This window comes from Crocodylus porosus, unplaced genomic scaffold (assembly GCF_001723895.1).
Source record: "Crocodylus porosus isolate Cpor-Errol unplaced genomic scaffold, CroPor_comp1, whole genome shotgun sequence".
Classification (NCBI taxonomy): domain Eukaryota; kingdom Metazoa; phylum Chordata; order Crocodylia; family Crocodylidae; genus Crocodylus; species Crocodylus porosus.
Genome location: NW_017728886.1, coordinates 41481985 through 41504127, shown reverse-complemented (window position 1 = coordinate 41504127; position 22143 = coordinate 41481985). Strand labels below are relative to the sequence as shown.

Genomic DNA, 22143 nt, shown 5'->3' with positions numbered 1-22143 from the left:
CAGAATAAGCAAGCACTTCTCTTCAGTTATGACTTTTCCATATCAAATATTATGGGCTCTTTTCAGGGGCAGAGTTGCAGAAAAAGGTCACAAGACTTTTTTTTTTTTTTTTTTAAACAACATGAAAACCTGTTTTCTATCCTGCACTGTACTTGAGTAGCTAGCCCTCAAACTTACCTCAATAAATCTGTTCAGGCAGACAGTAACTATCACAAGTTTCAATCAAAAGGTAACATTTTATTATGTTAAATGGGCCTAAAAATGGGTGTTCAAACAAACAACACTAGGTCATTTTAACTACAGTGGTCACTTCTTTTCCTCTTAGGGAGTGTCAACACATGCCTCTTAAGCAGGCTTAGCCTAAAACTGCCATTTTTAAGGTGTATTAAGGGCATGTATCCACACATGCACACCTTTAATGTGCCTTAAAAATGGTGATTTAGGGCTATGTGAGCCTAAATTTGATACCTGTTTTATGTATAAAGCAGGCATCAAATTTAGGCACAAATAGCTAAGTCGCATTAGAGCACGTGAGGATGCGCTAATCCACATTAACGCAGTCTGCGTCAATGGACACACAGCATGCTAATGCGCATTAGTGTGTCTACATGTGTGCTAATGCGACTTAGCTATTTGCACCTACATTTAATGCGCCTTAATGTGCATTAGTGCGTCCACATGTAGACATGAGCCTAAATCCCTGTAATGTGCCTTAAGCAAAGGTGCATTAAGTTTAGGTATGCATAAATACACATGTAGACACACCCTTAGAACTACATTTTCAAGCTCTGTGGTAAAATGACTGGATTAAGAGTTTTAAAATATGGATATTTTATGTGTGTCAATTTTGTTCTATAAGCCAGAACAAATGCATGCAATTTTTAGATTTAAGAGATGAAGTAAACACAGTGAAATAAATGAAGAAAAGGGGGAAAAAGGAAGAACGAACATTATATATTTAATACAGTATTAAACAAATTAGATGATTAATATAGGATGTGTTATCAAATGCATTCCTCCCACCTTTCAAATTATTTCTTTACTAATGAGTACTAATTTATTTGACACTGCTAAAACCATCCTCCAAGGCTACCAAAAATACTTACGTTCCTCAGGCTTCATTTCAGAGATCTTCTGCAGCCAGTCCTTCCAGGTTTGGCAGTCACAAGGTTCATGCGCTTCACCAAGACATTCCCTGGAATATTAAACCATAAACACATCAGCTGAATGTTTACTGGTTAAACTCTTGTTTGACTGAAACTGGTGAACATGAAAAATAGTTAAGGTCTATTAAAACTTCAATTAAGCTAGAAATTAAACTTTAAAAATCCACTCAATTAAACTTTCTTAAAATAATTCTTACATTACTTAGTCAAAAACCTATGTCAAAACTTAGTCAAAAACTTTCATTGAAGTTAATGGGAATTTAAGTGAATGAGTAAAGAAAAATAATGTTTTAAATTATGACAGAGACTCTTTCAAAAGCGACTGGGTATGTGTTACTTTGTATGGTTTGAGCAGTTACTCATCTAAACAGTGAACTAGTCCAACTTATGAATAATCATGAGGTTTTGATTCAAGAGATGCATTTCAGTGAGGAGGGCCTATACAAGGCCTTGATTATTTGTATTAATATTATACCCAAATATTCAAGTAATGTTAAGGGATCATTATATTAGACACTGTACATATATATAGTAAAAGTGTTCTTATTTTAAAATCCTTGCAAGTTAGTTTCTTATTTTTAAGTGGTAACTGGTGGGTAGGTCTATTACAGCTGAAATAATTTCATTAATAATTATTTGCCCATGTTCACTGGCAGCAATCTTAACACGATCATTGTTAAATTCCTGCTGCTCTCTCACACTTCAAATGTTGTATAAATTTGGATTTAATTTTGTTCCAAAGTCCCAAACAAAATTTTGGCTGAAATTATATGGACATAGAAGAAACTGAGTCCATGCAGTTTTTCCCAAATTACTGCTGTCAGTTTCAGGATGGCTATCTTCAGAATGTAGCTGCAGCTGTACTTCCAAATGGTGCTTGGGCGTAGATGTGTCAATATGGATTCCAGATTTGTCACGACTCTCCTACATGAACTACAGCAAAACAGCCTAAGACATCTGCCACATCAAACACACCAAACATTTAGAAGAGCATATTTTGCATGGGTACCAGCTATATCAAACAATGAGAAGGGCAAGCTGCTTTTTGTAATATAGAATTTCAAAAGCCAAATCACTGCCCTTCTGATCAGCTTTACCCACATCATGACACATGCATAAGGAAAATGTAGAGCCAAAACACCCAAACCTTCTTTAGATACCCTGTCCCACCTATCTAAAAGGTACTATCTGGGCACCATTCACTTCTGCCAGGCAAGACTACATTTTCCCTGCTGACTTCAGGCCCTTTCACCATAGGGTATGTTCTCAGAAAAAAATGTCATTACACACAAAGGCAAATAAAATGACCAGGAAGAGAACTTTGGACTTAAATGAGAATAACCTCCTTAACTAACTGCTGATTAATAAACCAAAACAAGGAACAAAATAACTAGGAAATGCAGGACTGATTCCTTTGTCTGGAAACCTGTGAACTTTTGGGCAGATTGCTGGCAGTCTTAAATGGTGGAATACCCTCAGAACTTGGAACAGCACTGTAAAATCAAAGAATGAGACAAGCATGGTGTACATACGGAGGGCAAAGAACGTAAAGATGGATGGGGGACAGGGGTAGGGAGATCCATGTAACTACAATTGTGTTTCCAGCCTTCTTTATGAGGCAGAGTTTTATTGATGACAGACACTGTGAAAGCAGAAATTAAAGAACACACGGATGCCAAAAGGATAGTTTATACTGTAGGTGATACCCTGTCCAAAGAGAAGGTGGCAATCTATCAGTTAAGATGATTAATTTGCAGGTTCGATAACTAATAAAAAGTAAATACAGCAGTGGTTCATGCTCTAGGTAACAAACGTCTTTCCATTTTATAGCAACTTACTGAAGTAAGTTGCAACCTCAAGTAACGGGCAGCTTGTTTACGGGTCCATATTTTTCCCCCTTTGTTTTTTCAATTTTAATAGACTGATCTTAAACCAACAGCACCGGAATCCACAAATTAGACATTTTATTTTTAAAAGCCAGAGTTTTTATAAGTAATATTTTAAGACACTTCAATTAAAAGTAATATTTCAAACATTTTAAGGCAATTTACAAATACGTTCAAAATGTATTTATATTATGACTTTTTAATAGTTCACTGTAACATTCAATAATTCACCATTACTCTCAATAGAGATCTGATGTCAAAACATCACCACATATGCCAGGGGAAGAATGTCATCTGAGATAGTCACAAAATTGTATCTCCACAGATACCAAAGGAAAAATATTTCTATGTTTGTAAAATTATGCTTAACAACATAAGGAGCTGAAGTGTGATCCTGGAACCTTTGCCCTCATACATAAAATTCATGTCATATAAAGAATGTCCAGTCCTTGGTGTAAACCAGAGCAGTCTCAGATTGTTAAATTTTAAACTCAGCTGCACAAGTAATCCTGAGGCTTTGTCCATCTGCCAAGTACAGACAGGGTACAGCATCAGTCTGGAAAAGCTCCCTTCACTTAAGGCTGAGAAGCATGATGGTGTGCAGCCAAGTAAACTGGCTTCAGGGCATCCAAGGATCTGGCTTAACCTTACTAAAAAGAAAGGGCATCCCACCCACTTGACTCTTGAAACAGGATGGGAATCTTTGCTTGAAGTGTGCTTTCATTCTATTCCCATATTCTGGCAGTCTGCAGACTAGGAGTATTTTTCAGTTTCTCTCCCATAACAGTCTAAGCAGCACAAAGACATTCTGCAGAAACCCAGGCAAAGAAAGACAAGAGAGACAATAGCTCAAGAGAGAGTTCCCTTAAGCCCCATTCCTCACTAGTAAGGAAACAGAAATGATTTGGAATTCCCAACAACATTTTTTGAAGATTATTATTCTTTTAAGATAACAATCCAAGCTGTGCAGTCTCCAGACAACCAGCTCAGTTCTTCAGGGGCAAGGTCATTCTAGGTAGATCAGCTCACCAGTTGCAAATGACAGAAGACCCACTGATATGAGGATCTGAGTACCATCCTGCACAGAAGTACAAAAGCTAATGCACTACAGTTGGCCATAAAAGACTGAATATTGTTAGTGAAATTTATACTTTGACAAATACTTTTGTAAACAGGATCAGTCAAAAGTAATGTGAATTCTGGCATGTAATTGAAGAAGTACAGATAAACTACTTAGTAAAAATTTAAGGCTTCTGGAAACAGATTCAAGAAAATTTGACAGGTCTCTGGCTACATGGAATCTTATCTAATTTAATGTGTAAAAGATTCTCCACAAAATCACTTAAGATACAGCCTTACAGCGAATCAAGTACAAAACATAGTATGTGAATCGTTTAGATTAAATAAAATGGAAGAATTCTAAAAATGGATGACCAGATGGTTCTTTGAAATATATTCTGAACATACAATTTGTCTTAATAGTACTGCTAGCCTCTCAAATAGCAAGAAAAGTTTCTTTGTCATGAAAGTGGAATAACTGAAGTCATACGTTACAAACCTAGAAGGAACCTCAAAAAGTCATCTAGTCCATCCCCTGTTTCAAGATATGCCCAACATGTTAGATGTTTGTCTAACCTGCTTTTAAAAATCTCCTGTGAAGTGATTTCCATAATCTTTTATCATACCACCTGGTCCACTGTTTAACTATCTTTTAGGTCTGAAAGTTTTTCCTAACTTAAGCCTTCTTTACTGAAAATTAAGCTAATTACCTTTTCATGTACCCTCAGTGGACATGTGGAACAACTGATCATTGACTTGTTTAAAACCACATTTTATGCATCTCACAACTTATCAGAATCACCTTAGATGCATTCTTTTTTGTTTGTTTGTTTTGACTAAAACATCCCAATCCTTTGTTTTGGATAATCAAATTTTATGTTCATGAAGACAGAAATATAATTCTTTTCACAATACAAGAGTAGCTCTCTTTTTCAATATCACTTAAGCGGACTTTGTTGCTTCAACAAAGATTGAAATCATCTTACAAATTGTGGGTAGGATGTCACCCATAAATTTAAAATCTTTCCATTAAGTGGTGATTGTCATGTATTTTTAACTTTGTAATTTCTTATTACAAGTTACCTAATGAATATAAAGCTAAAAATACATAGAGATCCATGCAGCTGTTCTGTGGCTTGCCAAGTTATTAGTATAATATAGCAGGCAATATCTCAAAGTTTGTTGCCCCAAAAGATACAAAGACGTATGAGCAGGTCAGATATCAAGCACAAGTGTATGTGACAGATTATAGTCATGTATCATGCTCTACAGAAGTCAATTATTCAGGCTTCTGTAATGTGGCAGACGGCAAGAAGTTTTAATGACCTCTAGAGCAGCAGTGAATATGATCATTTTATGTAATCATACAAGTTTCTAGGACTAACCAGCAGAAAAGATGCCCTTTTCCACAATCCACAGCAGGTGCTTTCAGCATAGGGAAGCTAAGCGTATCCGAACCTGTTGTATTTGACCCCTGTCTTGTAAGCCTGACGGCTCTTTCACAGCCTGCTATAGGACACCATTTAATGGCAGGATTATTTTCAACAAATGCCTGAAAAGAAAGAAAAAAAGAAGAAAATTACTTAACATTTAAGAATAGATTCTTACCACTGATATAGACTGTAAGCTGTGATCAAAACCTCCTTCTAATAAAGGTAGGGCAGAGAGCATACTGTAGTTTTGTAACTAAAATTTGTATGATTTAAAATTGTTATAACAAGAAACTGATTTCATCATTAGCTTAAAATTGCATTTGTTTGCTATGCTAGAATGTAATATTTATCCTAAGACCTGAATGATCCACACTGTATGCAAAATGCTAAATATGTGCAAGTCTCACATATCAGGGTTGACAACATTGTCTATCAGTGGGCTGGAATGATGCAGCTTAGGCTGAAGGTGGCCTGGTACTAGTACTCAGTCACTATTTGTCCACACCACCTCTTCATTCTGCTGTTCAGCTATAGTGTTGCATGCATGAAGTGCTTGGCTGTGGTACAGGTGAAGCCCCCCACTGCCAAATAATGTGAAAGCTTCTGTTCTGTGGGCTGGATCCAGTGACTATGGTTAGGGTGTAGTTTGTGCACCATACGTTGGCACCCCTTGACATGCTATTATTGTTATTTATTCAACAACCATAATTTGAAATTTTGCAACATATAACTGCTCCAGTTTAACAATAAATACTTATGCCAATTATCAGAAATCTCAATGCCACTGAGATACGATCTTAAAAAGAGAATTAGAATAACTGAGAAATTTACTTCTGAACTTTTACATTAAGTTAATGTGCCTTCTCTTGTAAATACTGGATTAAATAAATTATAGAGAAGAAAACCCCCACAGTGACACTACCATCCAAAATCATCCTACCTGCCGCCTACTTGAAAGGTGAGTAAGTACAAGGTAGTGGCTTAGATCTCGGCACTTTACTGAATAAGATTTGAGGACCTCACACTAAAGGGCCTTATTACAGAGAAATTACACATAAACCAGCATAAGTGATCAGAAACTGTTTCAAATCTGTAACACAACAGAAGTTCAGTGCACATAAACCACTTTCAAAATGGCCAAAACCATTTTAATATAAGCTTGGATGGGCGTAGTATCAGATTTAACTGATTTAGGTTTTATTGAACTTTTATCCCAGATCCCCTCCAGATTCAAGTCAACTCACAGGCTCCCAGCATCCCAGGATGGTTTGCACCTCTCCCACAAACCATTCCCTCACAGGGTGGGCAGGCTAGCGCCTTGACCCAAGCTGTCTGCTCCAGCCTAGCAGGAAGGCATGCTCTAGTGCCCCCCCCCCCAATCTTCTGACCTGAGCAACTGCAGGCATGTGGCTCCATTTCCAGAATCAAAAGGAAATGTCTGTTCACTTGCTCATGGGTTCAATCTATGCAACTTAAACTAATGTGCAAAGACTAAATCAATTCAGACTCAGGCTTTTTGACTGTCTGTACTTAGCCACATGGTAAAGAAGTGTACCAAGCTGCCTTTCCCACCACAGAGATAATTTAACACATTATTTAAAAAGTAGCAGGTAAGGGTGCAAACTGTGCCCTGTTTATGTGCCAAAGGAGAGCTCCAGTGAACCTAACTGTAAATGGGTATTTGATTATTCAGGCTGCGGAGTCAAAGATAGCTGGATATGATTCTAGCTATATCACTCCTTGCTGTGCTCTTAAATAAAGAAGCTGGGATATCTTAACTATGCTAGCTCAATAGGCTATAAGACTAAGTATGACATTTTTACTTTTGAGTCCAATTTACAGATTAATACCATGCAAAAAATGTCCCTTGTACAGTAGCAGAGGGCAAAGGCTTGTAAAATCTAAAAGTCATATCAAAAGTTTTAAGCTTCTTTTGCTATTTGGTTAAATAGTAATATTATGAAACTACAGTAGGATGGAACAAAGGTATAGCAGTATGAATAGCATCATTCAGGTGCAGCAGAATGTCCCAAAAACTTAAAATGTTTTTCAGAAACTTACAAAGTTGCTATAAGATTTGAAAAAAGCCAAACTTGGCTGATTAAAAACTAGATATCAGTTGTTCTGGCCATTAATTTGATCAAGCAATTTTACTTGCATTAGGATAGTTTAATTGGCCTGTATGGAAAAGTAGTGACTGTTCTTGTGGAAATACATATTTTTTCCATGCCCTGAATAATCCAAACCCTATGGCACAGTGTGTAAGCTACATATATTTCAGACCTATGGGATTCATTTATTAAGGTCTACTAAACTGCTGTCATATTTCAGTATTCACACAAAAGTGGTGATATAAATTAAAATAATGAAATGTGTTCACTTCGATCACATAAAAATGGCATGACAATTTACCTTAATGTCAAACTGTAGGTAACGTTTGTCCATCTCCTTGGAAACCACACTTTCTATGATCTCTACAGGCACAAGCTGGAAGCAATCATACGCTGGGCAAAAAATGTTGTGAGCTTCACCCTCCTGAATTTTTAAATTCAAAAACCTGCCAAAATTATGTCAGTAAGTATTTCAAAATAATACATAAATAAGAGTCAAGCAATTACTGCAGATTTACTATAGCTATACTAGTTTTAAAAAAATTTATGTACTTTTCCATTAAACTATTTAAAAAACCATATCAATTATCTTTTGGTCTTTACACTCAGTAAGTACCCGAGAATTGAGGAGTAGCATGCTGAAAAAGAAATGACAAAAAACTAAAACTGAGAAGCTGAAAAAAGCACTTGAATACATGTGTGTGGTTTCAATCTGTCTGCCATGTGTTAGATGCCTCTAGGCAATTTTTAATAAAACTGAGGATAATTTCTTCATTTATGTCAAAAAATGAAAAAGAGCAGAAATCACGATATTCAATAATTATATGCCTACATAATTTTATCATACATTTAAAACATTCACTGGTGAGACAAATACTAGAATACTCTGTATACTTCTGGTGTTTCCATTTTAAAAAGGATGTTGAAAAAAATCAGAGGAAGTTGAGAAGACAGCCACAAAAATTATTACAGGCTGGAGAAAACGCTGTCCAGTGAGAAATATAAAAAAATATTTTAAAAGACTGAAAGGTGACTTGATTACATTTCTAAGCACCTTCACAGGAAAACATACTGGGCTTGTCTACCTGTGCATTTAAGCTTGACTAATTTACTGCACATTAAGCTAATGCACAGTAAACAATTTTGGCAGGTGTTTACATGTGCAGAGACTTGGCACAAAATTTAGTGCCAAGTCCCTTCAGCCCTGCCATGTGCCCCATTTGCAGGTATCAAATTTAGTCACAATTAGCCATTTTTACTGTGCAGTAAGCATGCATACATGTAGATGTCCACCTGTATTGTGCAGTAAACTAGGCTAATGTGAATTAACATGCCTCGTGTAGATGCACCTATAGAGAACTAAAAGGTTTTTTATTCCAAGAAGGAAAGGTATATTTAATTACTAGAACCCAGAAAACGCAAATTAGAAATTAGGCACAAACTTGTAACCTAAGGGTGATTTACAGTGGAACAATCTACCAAGAGAAGTAACAAATAAGGACTGCATATCCTTCTGGAGGAAATACTTCTCTTACCTCTCCAAATACAAGTTCACCAATAAAGAAACAAGGTGAAATTTTTGTCTGGTGCCATTTGTAGTGTAACATCTAGTCTGCTTCATCAACTCATCTCCTCACCCCACCAAAGTAGGTTTAATTTCTCAGGCACAGTACCACCTATCAAGCAGTTCCAAGGTAGGACTTCGGCAGATGTCACTGGGGACAAATTTGTGGGATGCCTAACATCTTCTAAATTGTACAGAAATTTACATTTGAACAACAAGCCTATTTTGCTTGATGCCAAGCAAGAGGCAGATTGAGACCAGTTTAAGGATTTAAACTCATGGTCTATTAATAGGGAGCAAAGCTTGTTCCCCGAAACACAATATGAACACCACTAGCTCAATGACTGCCACTCTCAAAGGGGTTCCCAGAGAAGAAACAACTTAAGTGGAAACTAGCTGTAGGGAGAGGTAGAAAAGCTTTCTCTGGCAGGGGAGTGTGGAAGGATGAATCCAGACTCATTGCACTAACACTATACTGGCACCGATGAAGCATATACATTTTCTAAACAGTAGGAGTATCCTGAACACTTCACAGTACCTTCAATTACACAAAAAGCTCTGCTCCTGGGGCCAAACTTCCACAAGGAATCTTTAGCTCCTGGAAGAATGCAAGATGATTCTGAGAAATCTACTGAGGGTGAACTTGATCTTACAAAAAGCATGGTGTTGCTTGGTTTAATGGCAGGGGGAGGGACAAGTTTGCCTGAGCAAACCACCCACTAGCTTTTATCATTACATGTATTCACAAACACTCACACTTACCAGACAGCAGCAATCCTTAAAATAAATCCCTGTATGTATTTTGTCACCCAAGCCTGAGGCACATCCTTGGGGTAAATTTAACACTAATAATTTTGTTTAAAAATTGCTTCTTCAAGAAATGGAATGCTACATATTAGCTAAAACCTGAGAAGGAAGCAGTAGTTTGGGGCATGTCCAGGTCACAATTTGAGCATCAAGTATAGAATCATAAGGATAAGAACCTAAACACTTTACTGACTAGTGATTTTGAGGTGAGGCAAGATATCCCAGGAACTCTTTAACTAAGACTCCACATCTGCACCGATAATGAATGCCTCACAAACCCTGATGGGACATATCAATTTGTAAGGCAACAGGACAATGATGGTAAACTTCTGATCAGGTTAAAAAAAAAAAAAAAAAGCCTCTAAAAAGTAAGCTCATATGATGCTAATGTTCTTCCACGATATCAGCAGTGATGGGTGCACTACATTTTCTAGACTACAAAGTTGTATTATAAATGGTATATTTAAAGGAAGTGGAATGCTCTTAGTGTGGGTGTAGTTATATCAGTCAAAATGCAGTTCATGTTAGTATGAAGATTTTCATATACAGTGGCCATGTCTACATGAGACAATGACTATGCAATCTTTACTGTACAGTCATTTAGTAGTTCTTTATAAACAAGTACTAAAGGACCGAGCAGTAACTGGAATTACCATGCAGTTGGGTCAAGGAATGTCTGTTTTATGACACTGACTGTACAGTAATTCATGACTACTGCACAATAGCATCGCGTCACACTTCCTGCCATGCAATGCTACTGCGCAGTCATTATCTCATGTAGACGTGGTAAGAAAGTATGTTATAGTGACCTTTGTGTCACTACAACAGGGTTCACACCAGGACTTTTAGTACCATAACTTTTTGATACAAAAAAAATTAGACCCCAAAATAAATAATAAACTGGTCAACCTATGACAACTATGTCCCAGCCAGCAAATTATTTAAGAATGTGCTTCTCAACAAAAAAATTAAACACACTTAATTTTTACTAAGTGCTTTGTTGACTAGGGATGGAACTAAGTATGTATTTATCTTAAAAACAAATACAACTTTCTATAAAGGAGATTCAATAAATCATATGAGCAGTCCCACAAATTCAATTAGTGTAAGTACTTTACTGAATTAGGGCCAAAGCCCTAACTATACAAGTATGAGCCAGTTAATGACCAGTGGGATAAAAGCATTGAGTTAGCTACGATATCAATCAAAATCAGCCATCAAACATTAACAAATTCATTGGCTGAGAAAGGGAGATAGTCTCTGGGAGAAGGGAGAAGTCAGGTAGAAGAGGAAGCAGGGGGGTACCTTAAAGACTAAAAACATTCAGAAAGGCATAACCTTGTATAGGCTACAGACTACTTTGTCAGATGCCATGAAATGTTGTGCTTCTTTTGTAAGTGGAAAATCTACTCATTTGCAAATAAATGCTAGAACACATATACTCACGCCTCCCAGCATGATCTGCAAAAGTCATGTCCACAAGGCATATCCACTGGGTCTTCAAATATAGAAATATTACACATACAAATGTCACACTGTAGATTAAGAAAAAAGTACTGATGATTATGACCATACTAAATCTCTATATGCAATATGCAGAACTCAAGAGAATTATGCAAAAAAACCCCATACTACTTAAAAGGTACACAAGATTGGGGAAAATCTTTATGAACTTATCAAAATAAAGTTTTGCTTTACTTCAGAATCATACAAATGGAAATATATTCATGTGTCTTCTTCATAAACAGCCTCCAACATTTACCATTTTTAAAAATTGAGCAGGAAATCTTTTGGGCATCTCATCAGATCTCTACCACCTGAGTCTGCACTTCATTCTGCAAAATGCTCACAACTCTTTATTCCCAATAATGACACAACAGGGCCAGATCCTATATCTTTAAAGTCAACAACAGCTTCGTTATGTACCTCAGTAAATGCAGGATCAGGATTTGGTGACAGAGCAGTCAGGACTTCACTTAGGAATTCACAGGAGACACTAAGCCTATTGCAGAATTAGGACGATGCCAGGATGGAGCTATTTCAATAATTTATTTAAATTATCATTTTAATCAATCCGTTAATAAAAAGAACTTTTGACTTCACAAAACTTACTTGAAATTTTGTTCGTATCATTAACACTTATAAATGACCTAAGCTATACTTTTTTCCCTGGCCCACAACATGCTATTACTGGCAGTATAGCCTACTTGCATCTTAAAAAACAGTTACGCTACTACCAAAATGCAATACTGAATATTCAGGCCCCCATTTTGCAAACATTTAAGCATAAAGGAAACTAATTCATGAACTACTGATATGCCTGACGTTAGGTGTATACATAGATGCTTGTGGCACTAGAGCCAACAAATGTATTTTTATTTTTATTGGGAGAAAACTTCGTAACAGTTAGCAGTAAAAGTGTTTTCAGACATTCAGTACTGTACATTAACATTTTTACAAACACAAGATAACATTCCCAGAAATGTAAGCCCAAGCTAAGGCAGCTATACAAAGATTTTACTTAGGAGCGCAAAACCCAGGACTTCAAGCTACAAATTTTAGGGGGCACATAACCAAATTAAAGCTATTTCAACTCACATAACTTGTAGACATTTCAGTGTATTGGAAGGCACTGCTGGTTGCAAATATTTATTATTTAAATTGTAGTTCTTAGCTTATTGATTTCAAGCAGGAGTTCTGCTGTTCTAGAAATAGGGATGTTAATGAGAACCTGGACCTGTTTTTCTCTGCATAGGCAACCATTATAACCATGATACTTCTTAATATGGAAAAGTGTCAGTGTAAAAAATGAGAAATTCTAATAATAATGAAGTAAAAGAAGTAAAAAACATCCAGCTGTGCAATTTTAAAATATAAAAAGTGAAATAACTTACAAAAAGTTTCAATTAAAAAAAATACTTGATAAATTTTAAAAATCACAATGTTCACTCTCTTACCTGGCCAAAAGTAAGTCAAATTGGCAATGATTTCACAAATGTAGTTTTGGAGACATTAATTTGATAATTTTGTAGGTCTTTTATAATAATAGAAACATGATTTAATTTAAATCCAGACAAAATTATGAGACCACAGATATACAACTGGAACCACCATGTGATGCCAAGTCTGAACCTGTATTCTGGGTTAAAGGCTCTAATATTAGGAAAAAGAAGTATAAAATATAGTGTAAAATATACTTAGCATTTCAATACACATATGATAATATTCTAGGACAAACATTCCAGTGCATAAAACTACCAAATAAATGACAACATCATTCCATATAGAACTTTTTCAATTACTGTATCATTAAAGAAGTCAAGGTTTTCTGGGCACTGAATGCAAAACTGCACTGTTATACGATGTCCAGAAATATTCCATTTACAAAATTATGCATAGTGTAGAAAAAATGCTTGGGTCATCGAGCATAAATTTTATTCAAGTTACAGCTATGGATTATTACAAAGAGAACTGTCTTCCAAAAAAGTCGTACTGATTTTAATGAAAGGTGAGTTGAAATTTGTGATAGTCTTGTAAACTGTTTCAAGGAACCCCCGCAGATGAAAAATAATTATAATCTTACAGTACACTAGTGGGCTGACATTCCAAACACAGACAAAGAGAATTTTGTTTCTTAATGAAAAGATATAAAAAAGTCAGGGCTCACAGTATTATGTTCAGGAAAAGGGGTACTATAGAAGTGAACCTCAAAATACAAAGTCTTAAAAAAACTGCTGGGGTACACACTACTGGTATAACATTATCTCTTAAAAGCAGCAGCCCTGCATTACAATGGTGGCAGTGAATCTCAAAGTAGGGCCCTTTATTTTGTCCACATGCAACCCATGTAATGATAGATTCAGTTTTTAACGTGCATAAGTTAATGCTGCCTACCTTTACGAAGTCCACGAAATGACATTTTTAAAGAAAATCTATTTTATATGCTTTCCATGGTTATTTTGCATAAGCAAATGACAAATACCTCATCTGACCAGATGTGCATGTTTGTTTAGGAACTGGCTCCTTTTCTTTATAATTTTAGATGCATTTACATGGCAGTAAAAATAGACTATAAAAGCATACTGCATAAACCATATCTGATGAGATTATGGAAGATTACATTTCCCACAGTTTACAAAATAACTTTCTGTTAACTCTTAGCACACTTTGCACCTTTAATTATTTGCAAGAGACATATCTGCCACTGAAGAGAGAATCTTTCTTAAGAAGAAAACATACCAGAGTTGTCTCGATATCTCCTGGTGACAGGCTGATTTCATCAGGAGACGTCAAAGAAGAGCGAGTAGTGCGGGGAGTTCGTGGAGAAGGGAGTGTGTCCCAGGCATTATATCCGCTTGGAGGTGGAGTTGGCATTTGAACACCTGAACGTTGGCAGCAGTTCTCTGGATTAGACATCCATGCTTCAAGTAATTTCTCCCTGTCCCAGTCTTCAACAAAAATATAAAGAAAAATATTTGGCTATAAGAATTGTTTATTTATAACTGCATCATTGAAAAAACCTCTAAATACATATTTCAATAAAAACTGGAAGTACCTATATCTGTGTGAAAACAGAATACTAGAACCTCAAGAGACACTAATTTCACGATCTATAATTTGGGGCAGAATTTATAATTAATTGCACTGCTGGGAATTTCTTTTCTATTTATGTCAAAAACCCAAACATAGAAAACATTATTAATATTCCTGTCATCATCCTCATTTCTGTGAACTCCAGCCAGGAACTAGACCCAATAGTTTGGCAATATACAAGAAAACGGAAGAATAGTCCCTATATCAAAGTGCTTCCACAGAAAGTACCCATCTTGAACATGATAAAATGACTGCTCAGTTTGGACCCATTTTAGGGTTTGTTTTAAACACATTTGGTTCAAACCAAATGTTACAAAGGAAGAGGAAAATGTGGAGAATTGCTCATTGTGTGTGTATGTATGAAAAAAATATTAAGATAGACATTTTTACAACTTGCACTTTCTTCCTGCTGCACCTGATTTCACAATCCTTGCATTTTCAGGGACTTTAATGCAATGATTTTGGGTGCATGACAAATGCAATACCATCATTTAGAATCAATCCAACCAACTCTTGTGTACAGCAGTCCCTTGAACTGCACTGAGGTTACTCATGTAAACTGAGTTGTTAATGTGTATAAGGCATTAATGGTCTCTTTGTAAGTCATCTACAACATGTTAACATTTTATGGCTAAATGAAGATGCTGAGAAAAGTCCTCCTTCAACTGAAATCAATGGCAAAACTCCCATTGACTTAAATGAGCCAGGGTGTCACTAAGGTTGTTATTTCATAGTGGCTGCATATAAACAGGTAATTGGAGTTGACTAATTAGCTCTGCAGTAAAGCATCTACACATGTGCCGGTAATAAGGCGCAGTAAATTAACTCCGCCTTAAGATAGTACTGTCAAGGACAATACTATATGCTAGTATTGCCAAGTCATTAACACTTTCAATTTTGTAATTTTTTAATACTGTGAAATGAGGGAGTTCTTCCAAATAGCATAAGCATCCTATTGACTAGGGTTTGATTTTACATCTTGATACCCTTTTCAACCTCTTTTGCAGGTATTTTGACAAACTGTTATTAAAATGTTAAAGTTTGTTGGTCCTAAGGATTTGTTTTTGTATAGTAAGCATTACATTGAGACTATTTTAATTCCACATTTAAAAATGATTTGGGTTGACCTGAAACACCTAAAGGTTTTGTCACCTAAACAATAACAGCTGTTTGCACATTCATGAACACAATCCATAAAAATACAACATTAAAAGTTATCTGAATTAAAAAAAGAAATAATCTAAACATTACTTCGAACTTTATATGTATGTACTTCTGCAATTATAAAATTCACAGTTAAATCTTTCTACCTGCAGTGACCAGGCTCTGAGGACCCATACCATTTCTACCCAGGATCAGGCACTGGGGGCTCTGCACTGCCCCTGCCCAGTCCTGCACGTAGGGATACGGTTCCAAGACCTTGGACTACCTCTGCCCAGTCCTGTGTACTGGGATCAGGCTGGACTTAAGCTCTTGTGCAGGGATTGGGTTATGAGCGCCACTTCTGCCCAGTGCGATATGCTGGATTGGACTTTGGATGCCATGTACAATTCCTGTGTGCAAGGACTGGGTGCTGTGATGCCCTGTACACTCAGACCTGTAGGGAGCCCCATGAGCCAGATGACAAGGTGCCACTTCTGGCCTGCAGGCTGGGGGTTCAGTACTACTGGTTTAGTGCTACTTCATACTCTGGTTTTTCAATAACTTATACTCAGCATTTTTAACTCGTAACAAATGTTTTTTTCCATAAACACTCCCCCAATTAACTTGTCAGATGTGTCACTTTGAATCTAAAAAAGTGTTAAAGATCATCCAAGAACATGAACCTCTTCAAACTGAAAAAGAAATACAACTTGACACAGTTTATGATAGTGCTACGATTTCAAGTCTCAAGAGAGAGATGGTTGAATTGGTGTCAATTACTATGCTATCTTACATAAAGCTTCATTTTATTTTTCAGTCTCAACAATGCATGGCTTAAAAGGCCCTACATTTTAGATTTAGAAGAAAAGAACTTTAAAAAAATCTCTAATCAGCTCCGAGAATAAAAGTTGATATACTATAAAAAATTAACATAAAATACGAAGGGCCCCCCGTAGTAGAACTTTTGTCTAAAAATTACACACTGAAATTGAAAATGAACAATCAAATTGGAATCCGCTTACTACTTTAATATAAATGCAATTATTCTAGATTCAAATTTGCATTGCTTGCCAAACCCGCACAGTATATTACAGATTTCATTTATTTCATATTGTTTGCTTAAGATCATGATACCTACAAATCATGAGACTGCAAAAACTGACATTTCGCACTCCTGTTACTAGAATAAAGGATGCCGTTTTACAAATTATCCGGAATATATAATCTTTTCAAGGGAATTTGTTGACCTTGAGATAATGTTAACTGCTGCAAGAAATCTTCTACTCTGACAGCTGTAATGCCTTTTAAATTAGGAGTCAGTGGCAAAGACCTGTGGCTTAGTGAAGGGGTAGGTAACATTTTTCAGCTGCAGGCCGTAATGACCTACTCCGGGTCGGAGGCAGATGGGCACATGGGTTTTAGAACCCACCTGCAACCAGCACTTGTCCCCTTGGTATTGTGGATTGAGCACCTAGAGCCAAAGCCCCCTGCCATCAAAGCCTGTCAAAGCACTATGTCTGCAGGCTGGATCCAATGGTTTTGTGGGTTATATTCAGCCCACAGGGCTATACAGTGCCAACCTCTTGCTCAGTGGATTCCACTCTTCTCTTTAGTAAACCATGAGCTGCAGCAAAATGTAAGGTGATAAAACATTAGCTGAACTACATCTTTTTCATCCTGAAATCAATTCCTTTTAGAATCATGAGATGCATTATAAGTGAGAGTAGCTTGACTTTGCCTTTCATTCAGGAAAAAACACTTTAAAAAAGATAGTACGTAAATTGTTAGGGTCAAAAAGTCAATGAATCTTTTCTTATTTGCCACAATATATGAAGCGCTATTTTCTGAAAATGCCTGAGCTCTGTTGTGAAAAATGAACAAAAACACAACCCCAGCTCTCATGTGGGAACTTAGGGCTAACAAATTAATGTTCTTGTGTAATAAAGGAAAACAAAGTTTGTCATATGATCAGATTTTAACTTAAAGCTAAAAACAATTAAAAACAGTGAGTAAAATAAATTATATTAACATTTGTGAAAAATACCTAGTGTGTGGAATGCTTATTTCACATAATCTTATTTTATATACGTATGTTTCTCCTGCAAGGTTAACCACAAAACATTAAAATCTGGCAGTACTACAATAACCAGAGTTGCTTCTACTTCATCTCTTAATTTTTGTAATCATATTTAAAGCTGAATGGATTCATCAGTTATTCATTTAATTCTGTTACACAATCATATCAATTTTTCATTTTCTTATTTTATTTAAAACACATTTTTCAGCTTTAGTTTTGCTTGGATGAATACTTTCTAGTTTATAATTAACACAGCTAAAGGCAAAACAGCCTACTTTTCAAATTATATCTATGCCTCTCCCTACGTAGCAGTGAGTTACATTACGTTACAGCTACATCACTAAGGCAACATCAAGAGAATGACCTTTGCAACTTAGACTGATTCCTTCTCAAATCTCAAGTACGGCTCACTAGATGCTAGCAGACATTTCTGTACAGTTTATTTCAACCTCATCGCTTTAGAATTCAGTCTGATATCATGTACTGTAAAACATAGCACTGCCATAATTTTGTCCTTCAGCGTGTCTGGACAGGTTACAGAATTTGCCTAGCTCTTTGGCTAGTTATAATATTTTTAAAGATCCAATATTGTATTCCTCTTACAAAGTAATACTATATAGGACACAAAGCAAATCATTTAATTAAAAAAATGCACACACATTATTTGTATAGATCATATATATCATACATATCTACCACAAATATCATACATATAAATACAGAATGCATGCACTTTTATGTATACATACATGCACACATATATACATATACACACACAGATATATACGCACACACATAAATCATACCATATTTATCAGCTGGATTTGATTAGGTTGTAATTTAAATACACTGACACAAGTATCTGGTACGCTTCTCAATTAAAATGACACAACTAGAAAGGTAGTCAAAATTTAAACAGTTAAAAATAGCTACAGGTTCTACGCCTACTCATGAGACAGTCTGCCAAATGTTGTGGTTTTAAAATCACATTTCTTTATTACACTTTCTCTCACTCTTGCTGTTATGCAAAAACCCCACAAAAACAACAGTGTTAAAAATAACCATGGCCCAATCCAGCAACACACACAAAAGCTTGCTTTACTTTAACCATATTAATAATCTAGCTGTAAAGGGACCTTTCAAGTGATTAAATGTTTTGCTGAATCAGAACCTGAAGTTTCACTCTAGCAGTATGATCTTTAGATGCAAACCCTCCTATCTATGTGAATGACAACTAGTGTCATTAGTGGCTGGGCTTTCATCAAAAGTTAAACCATAAGAGCACACAGTGGTCTTAGCATATTTTAATTAAGGATCATATACACACACACACAGACAACCTTGTATATAATTCTTGTGTTTTTTTATAAGGCTGGCAATACTCATTATTCAGATATTTTATTTTATTCAGATAATATATACATCTGAATAATGAGTATAGCCATCCTTATAAAAATGCAAGAGAAATGTAAGCTGTTGTGGGAGTTAGCTGTTGTATGCCTTACTTTTCCATGCTGAATTGTTTTTACACAAAACAACAATTTTTACCTGTTAAATTCATATTTTTCCCCAGTGCATTTTCCTCCAAAGCAGATGTTAAAAATACAGCCTGCAGGGTCAATCTGTCCCATGAAGGCAGCTTCTCACAGGCTGGACCTCCCAACCTTACGGGCCAGATTCAGCCTAAGGGGCTTGTTCCTGTAGCTGCCAAAGCTGCTGCTCCAGCCACATTAATCCCCACATTGCCAGAGCTGCTGTTACAGTGTGGCTGTGAACACACTGCTGCTGACTTCCCCATAACCTAGCTACTACCAAAATCAAGTTTTTGTTACCCCTGGCAAGTAATATTGCAGGAGAAAAGAGGGGGGAAGGGGGAAGGGGAGCTGAGCAGCAGAGACTAACTTCTGTGTTCCTGAGGATGCTGAAACAGTGATGCTGAAATCCATAGGGATTAATACTGGTTAGCAATATGGACGAAAGGGACTTGGAGGGTGACGACTGACCACAAGCCTTCAATGTGATGCTGCTGCTAGTAAAGCAAGTAAAACACTGGCTTGCATCCATAGATGCTTCTCAAGCAAATCCCAGGACATCATTCTCCCATTGTACTCAGCCTTGGTGAGGCCGCAGCTGGAGTACTGCATCCAATTTTGGGCTGCACAATTCAAAAGGTTGTGGAGAAGCTTGAGAAAGTCCAGAGGAGAGCCATGCGCATGATCAAAGGTCAGGAAAACAGACCTTATGATGAGAGGCTGAGAGTCATGGGACTCTTCAGCCTGGAAATGTGCAGGCTATGGGGTGATCTGGTGGCCACCTGTAAGTTTGTCAGGGGTGCTCACCAGGATCTGGGGGAACGTCTGATCACAAGAGCACCCAAGAGATGACAAGGTTGAACAATCACAAACTCCTCCATGACTGTTTCAGGCTGGACATAAGGAAGAATTTCTTTACTGTCTGAGCCCCCAAGGTTTGGAATAGACTGCCGCCAGAGGGGGTTCAAGCACCTACTCTGAATGCCTTCAAGAGAAATCTGGAATTTTATCTTGCTGGGATCCTATGATCCCTGATGACTTCCTGCCCCTGGGGTAGGGGGCTGGACTCAATTTTCCAAGGTCCCTTCCAGCCCTAGTGTCTATGAATCTATGAATACTGCTGCCAATACCCACACTCAGGATTTAGGCAGCAAGAAGTCCCGGGGTCTGCATTCAGTCTGCATGGCCAAACAAGTTGGACATTCATGCTCTAAAGCATCTGCACCTGGCTGCTGCTGGTAACTGGCAACTCACACCAGATACAACACCGACTGGTAGGTCATTGTTTCTCTTATGTGGGTATACAAAGGAGAAAAGGAAACTGACTGGCTGTCTACAAGTCCCTGTCCCACTACACCAAATCATAAGTGGTAGCTTTGGAGACAAGGAGAAATTTTTTGGGAAGTAACTTTTAATTACCCAAATTCATATAAAATTATTAGAACAAATTGCTAGTTTTACTGTAAGAGATAATAGTGCCAGCTTTTATCCATACACTCTGGTTTTTAGTAGCAGATATTAGTTTCACAAAATAAATGGGAATGACCTTCTAGAGTAGTTACAAAGAATGAGGCTGCTGTTACAGGACTGGGCTGGAACAGCAGTGCTGGCTTTGTGCCACTGCTCAGTGCTTGGCTGGAGCTATGCTCCATCCCTGGGCTGCAGCAGGGACGGAGCCTGCTGATGCCAAGCAAAAGTAAAGGGGAGCGAGGTTGAGACACAGATGTGGGGGGGAGATCTTGGGGGAGGGGGATGGGAAGAACGGGAGTTGGGGACCTGAGGCTGTGGGTGGAAGAAGCGGTATGGAGAAGGGTGGAGGGGTAACACGGGAAGGGGGAAATTAGTGCAACCTGAGGCTATGCAGTAACAGGCATAATATGGGGGGCAAGGTGGTGGAAGATGGCAGGTAGCAGTGGGCAAGGTGCCTGCCTGCCTCTCTGTCTGCGCCACCACCTCCACACTGCCTGCCCCCTATTAGCTGCCCCCACTACCTGCTCCATTACTGCCTCCCCCAACCTGCACCATTATTGCCCCTCCCATCACCTCTTCTGCCACCACCTGCAGTAGTGGGGGGGGGCACAAATTTAGGATGATCCTCCAATAATTAGTCTCCATACATGGAAAATTATAACAAACTTATATATCTTCTGTGTGCAGAAATTAATTACTGGGGGTGGTCATCTTACATTCAGAGTTGTTTTATATTCAAATATATATGGTAATATTTCTTGAGGGTTATGTTAACAATTCATTTTTCTGTCTTTTTATTATGCCTAAGAAAAGGAGAAAACACCCTCATGTACACCACTTTTATTAAATTAATTTAAAAAACTGGATGAATGTTTCAAAAGTTTTGATTACCATGTGCTCGAAGTAGAGCTTCTGCAGTAAACAGTGGGGCTTGAAGCATGTCAGCAGATTCTACTATCAGCATATCCTTTAGCCTTCGCAGATCCTGAAGTCTTAGTCCCTCATATGGCTTTGAAAAGAAGGAGGAAGAAGAGTTAGTTTACAGCACGAGCAGATTTTCAGGTAACCACTATTTGGAATTAAAGAGGTAATGATAATATGAGCACTTTAGCTACCTAACAATGACCTCAACCCTCAGGTAAAGGGAATGCCTTTTTGAGTGGATAAGATGCGGTAAAACACTTTAGTCTGACTCTATGCTGTGCAAATTGACAACTATTCCAAAGTCTATGAGCATACTGTAATTTACATCAAATTTCACAGGTTTAAACCCTCCCAACCCCCCCCAAATATTACTAGCGT

At 37.2% G+C, this 22143-nt stretch overlaps 1 protein-coding gene across 1 annotated transcript in view; it reads right to left on the bottom strand.

Moving 5' to 3' along the window:
• The window catches only part of ANKIB1 (ankyrin repeat and IBR domain containing 1), a gene marked incomplete at its 5' end in the record, with an annotated part of 63717 nt that overhangs the window by 27431 nt on the left and 14143 nt on the right, over positions 1 to 22143 (bottom strand). Inside the window, 6 exons of the mRNA XM_019530949.1 lie at positions 1107 to 1195; positions 5497 to 5663; positions 7957 to 8101; positions 11473 to 11561; positions 14266 to 14474; positions 21733 to 21850. Of these exons, the coding sequence (XP_019386494.1) occupies positions 1107 to 1195; positions 5497 to 5663; positions 7957 to 8101; positions 11473 to 11561; positions 14266 to 14474; positions 21733 to 21850 (817 nt within the window). The remainder of the gene's footprint in view (positions 1 to 1106; positions 1196 to 5496; positions 5664 to 7956; positions 8102 to 11472; positions 11562 to 14265; positions 14475 to 21732; positions 21851 to 22143) is intronic.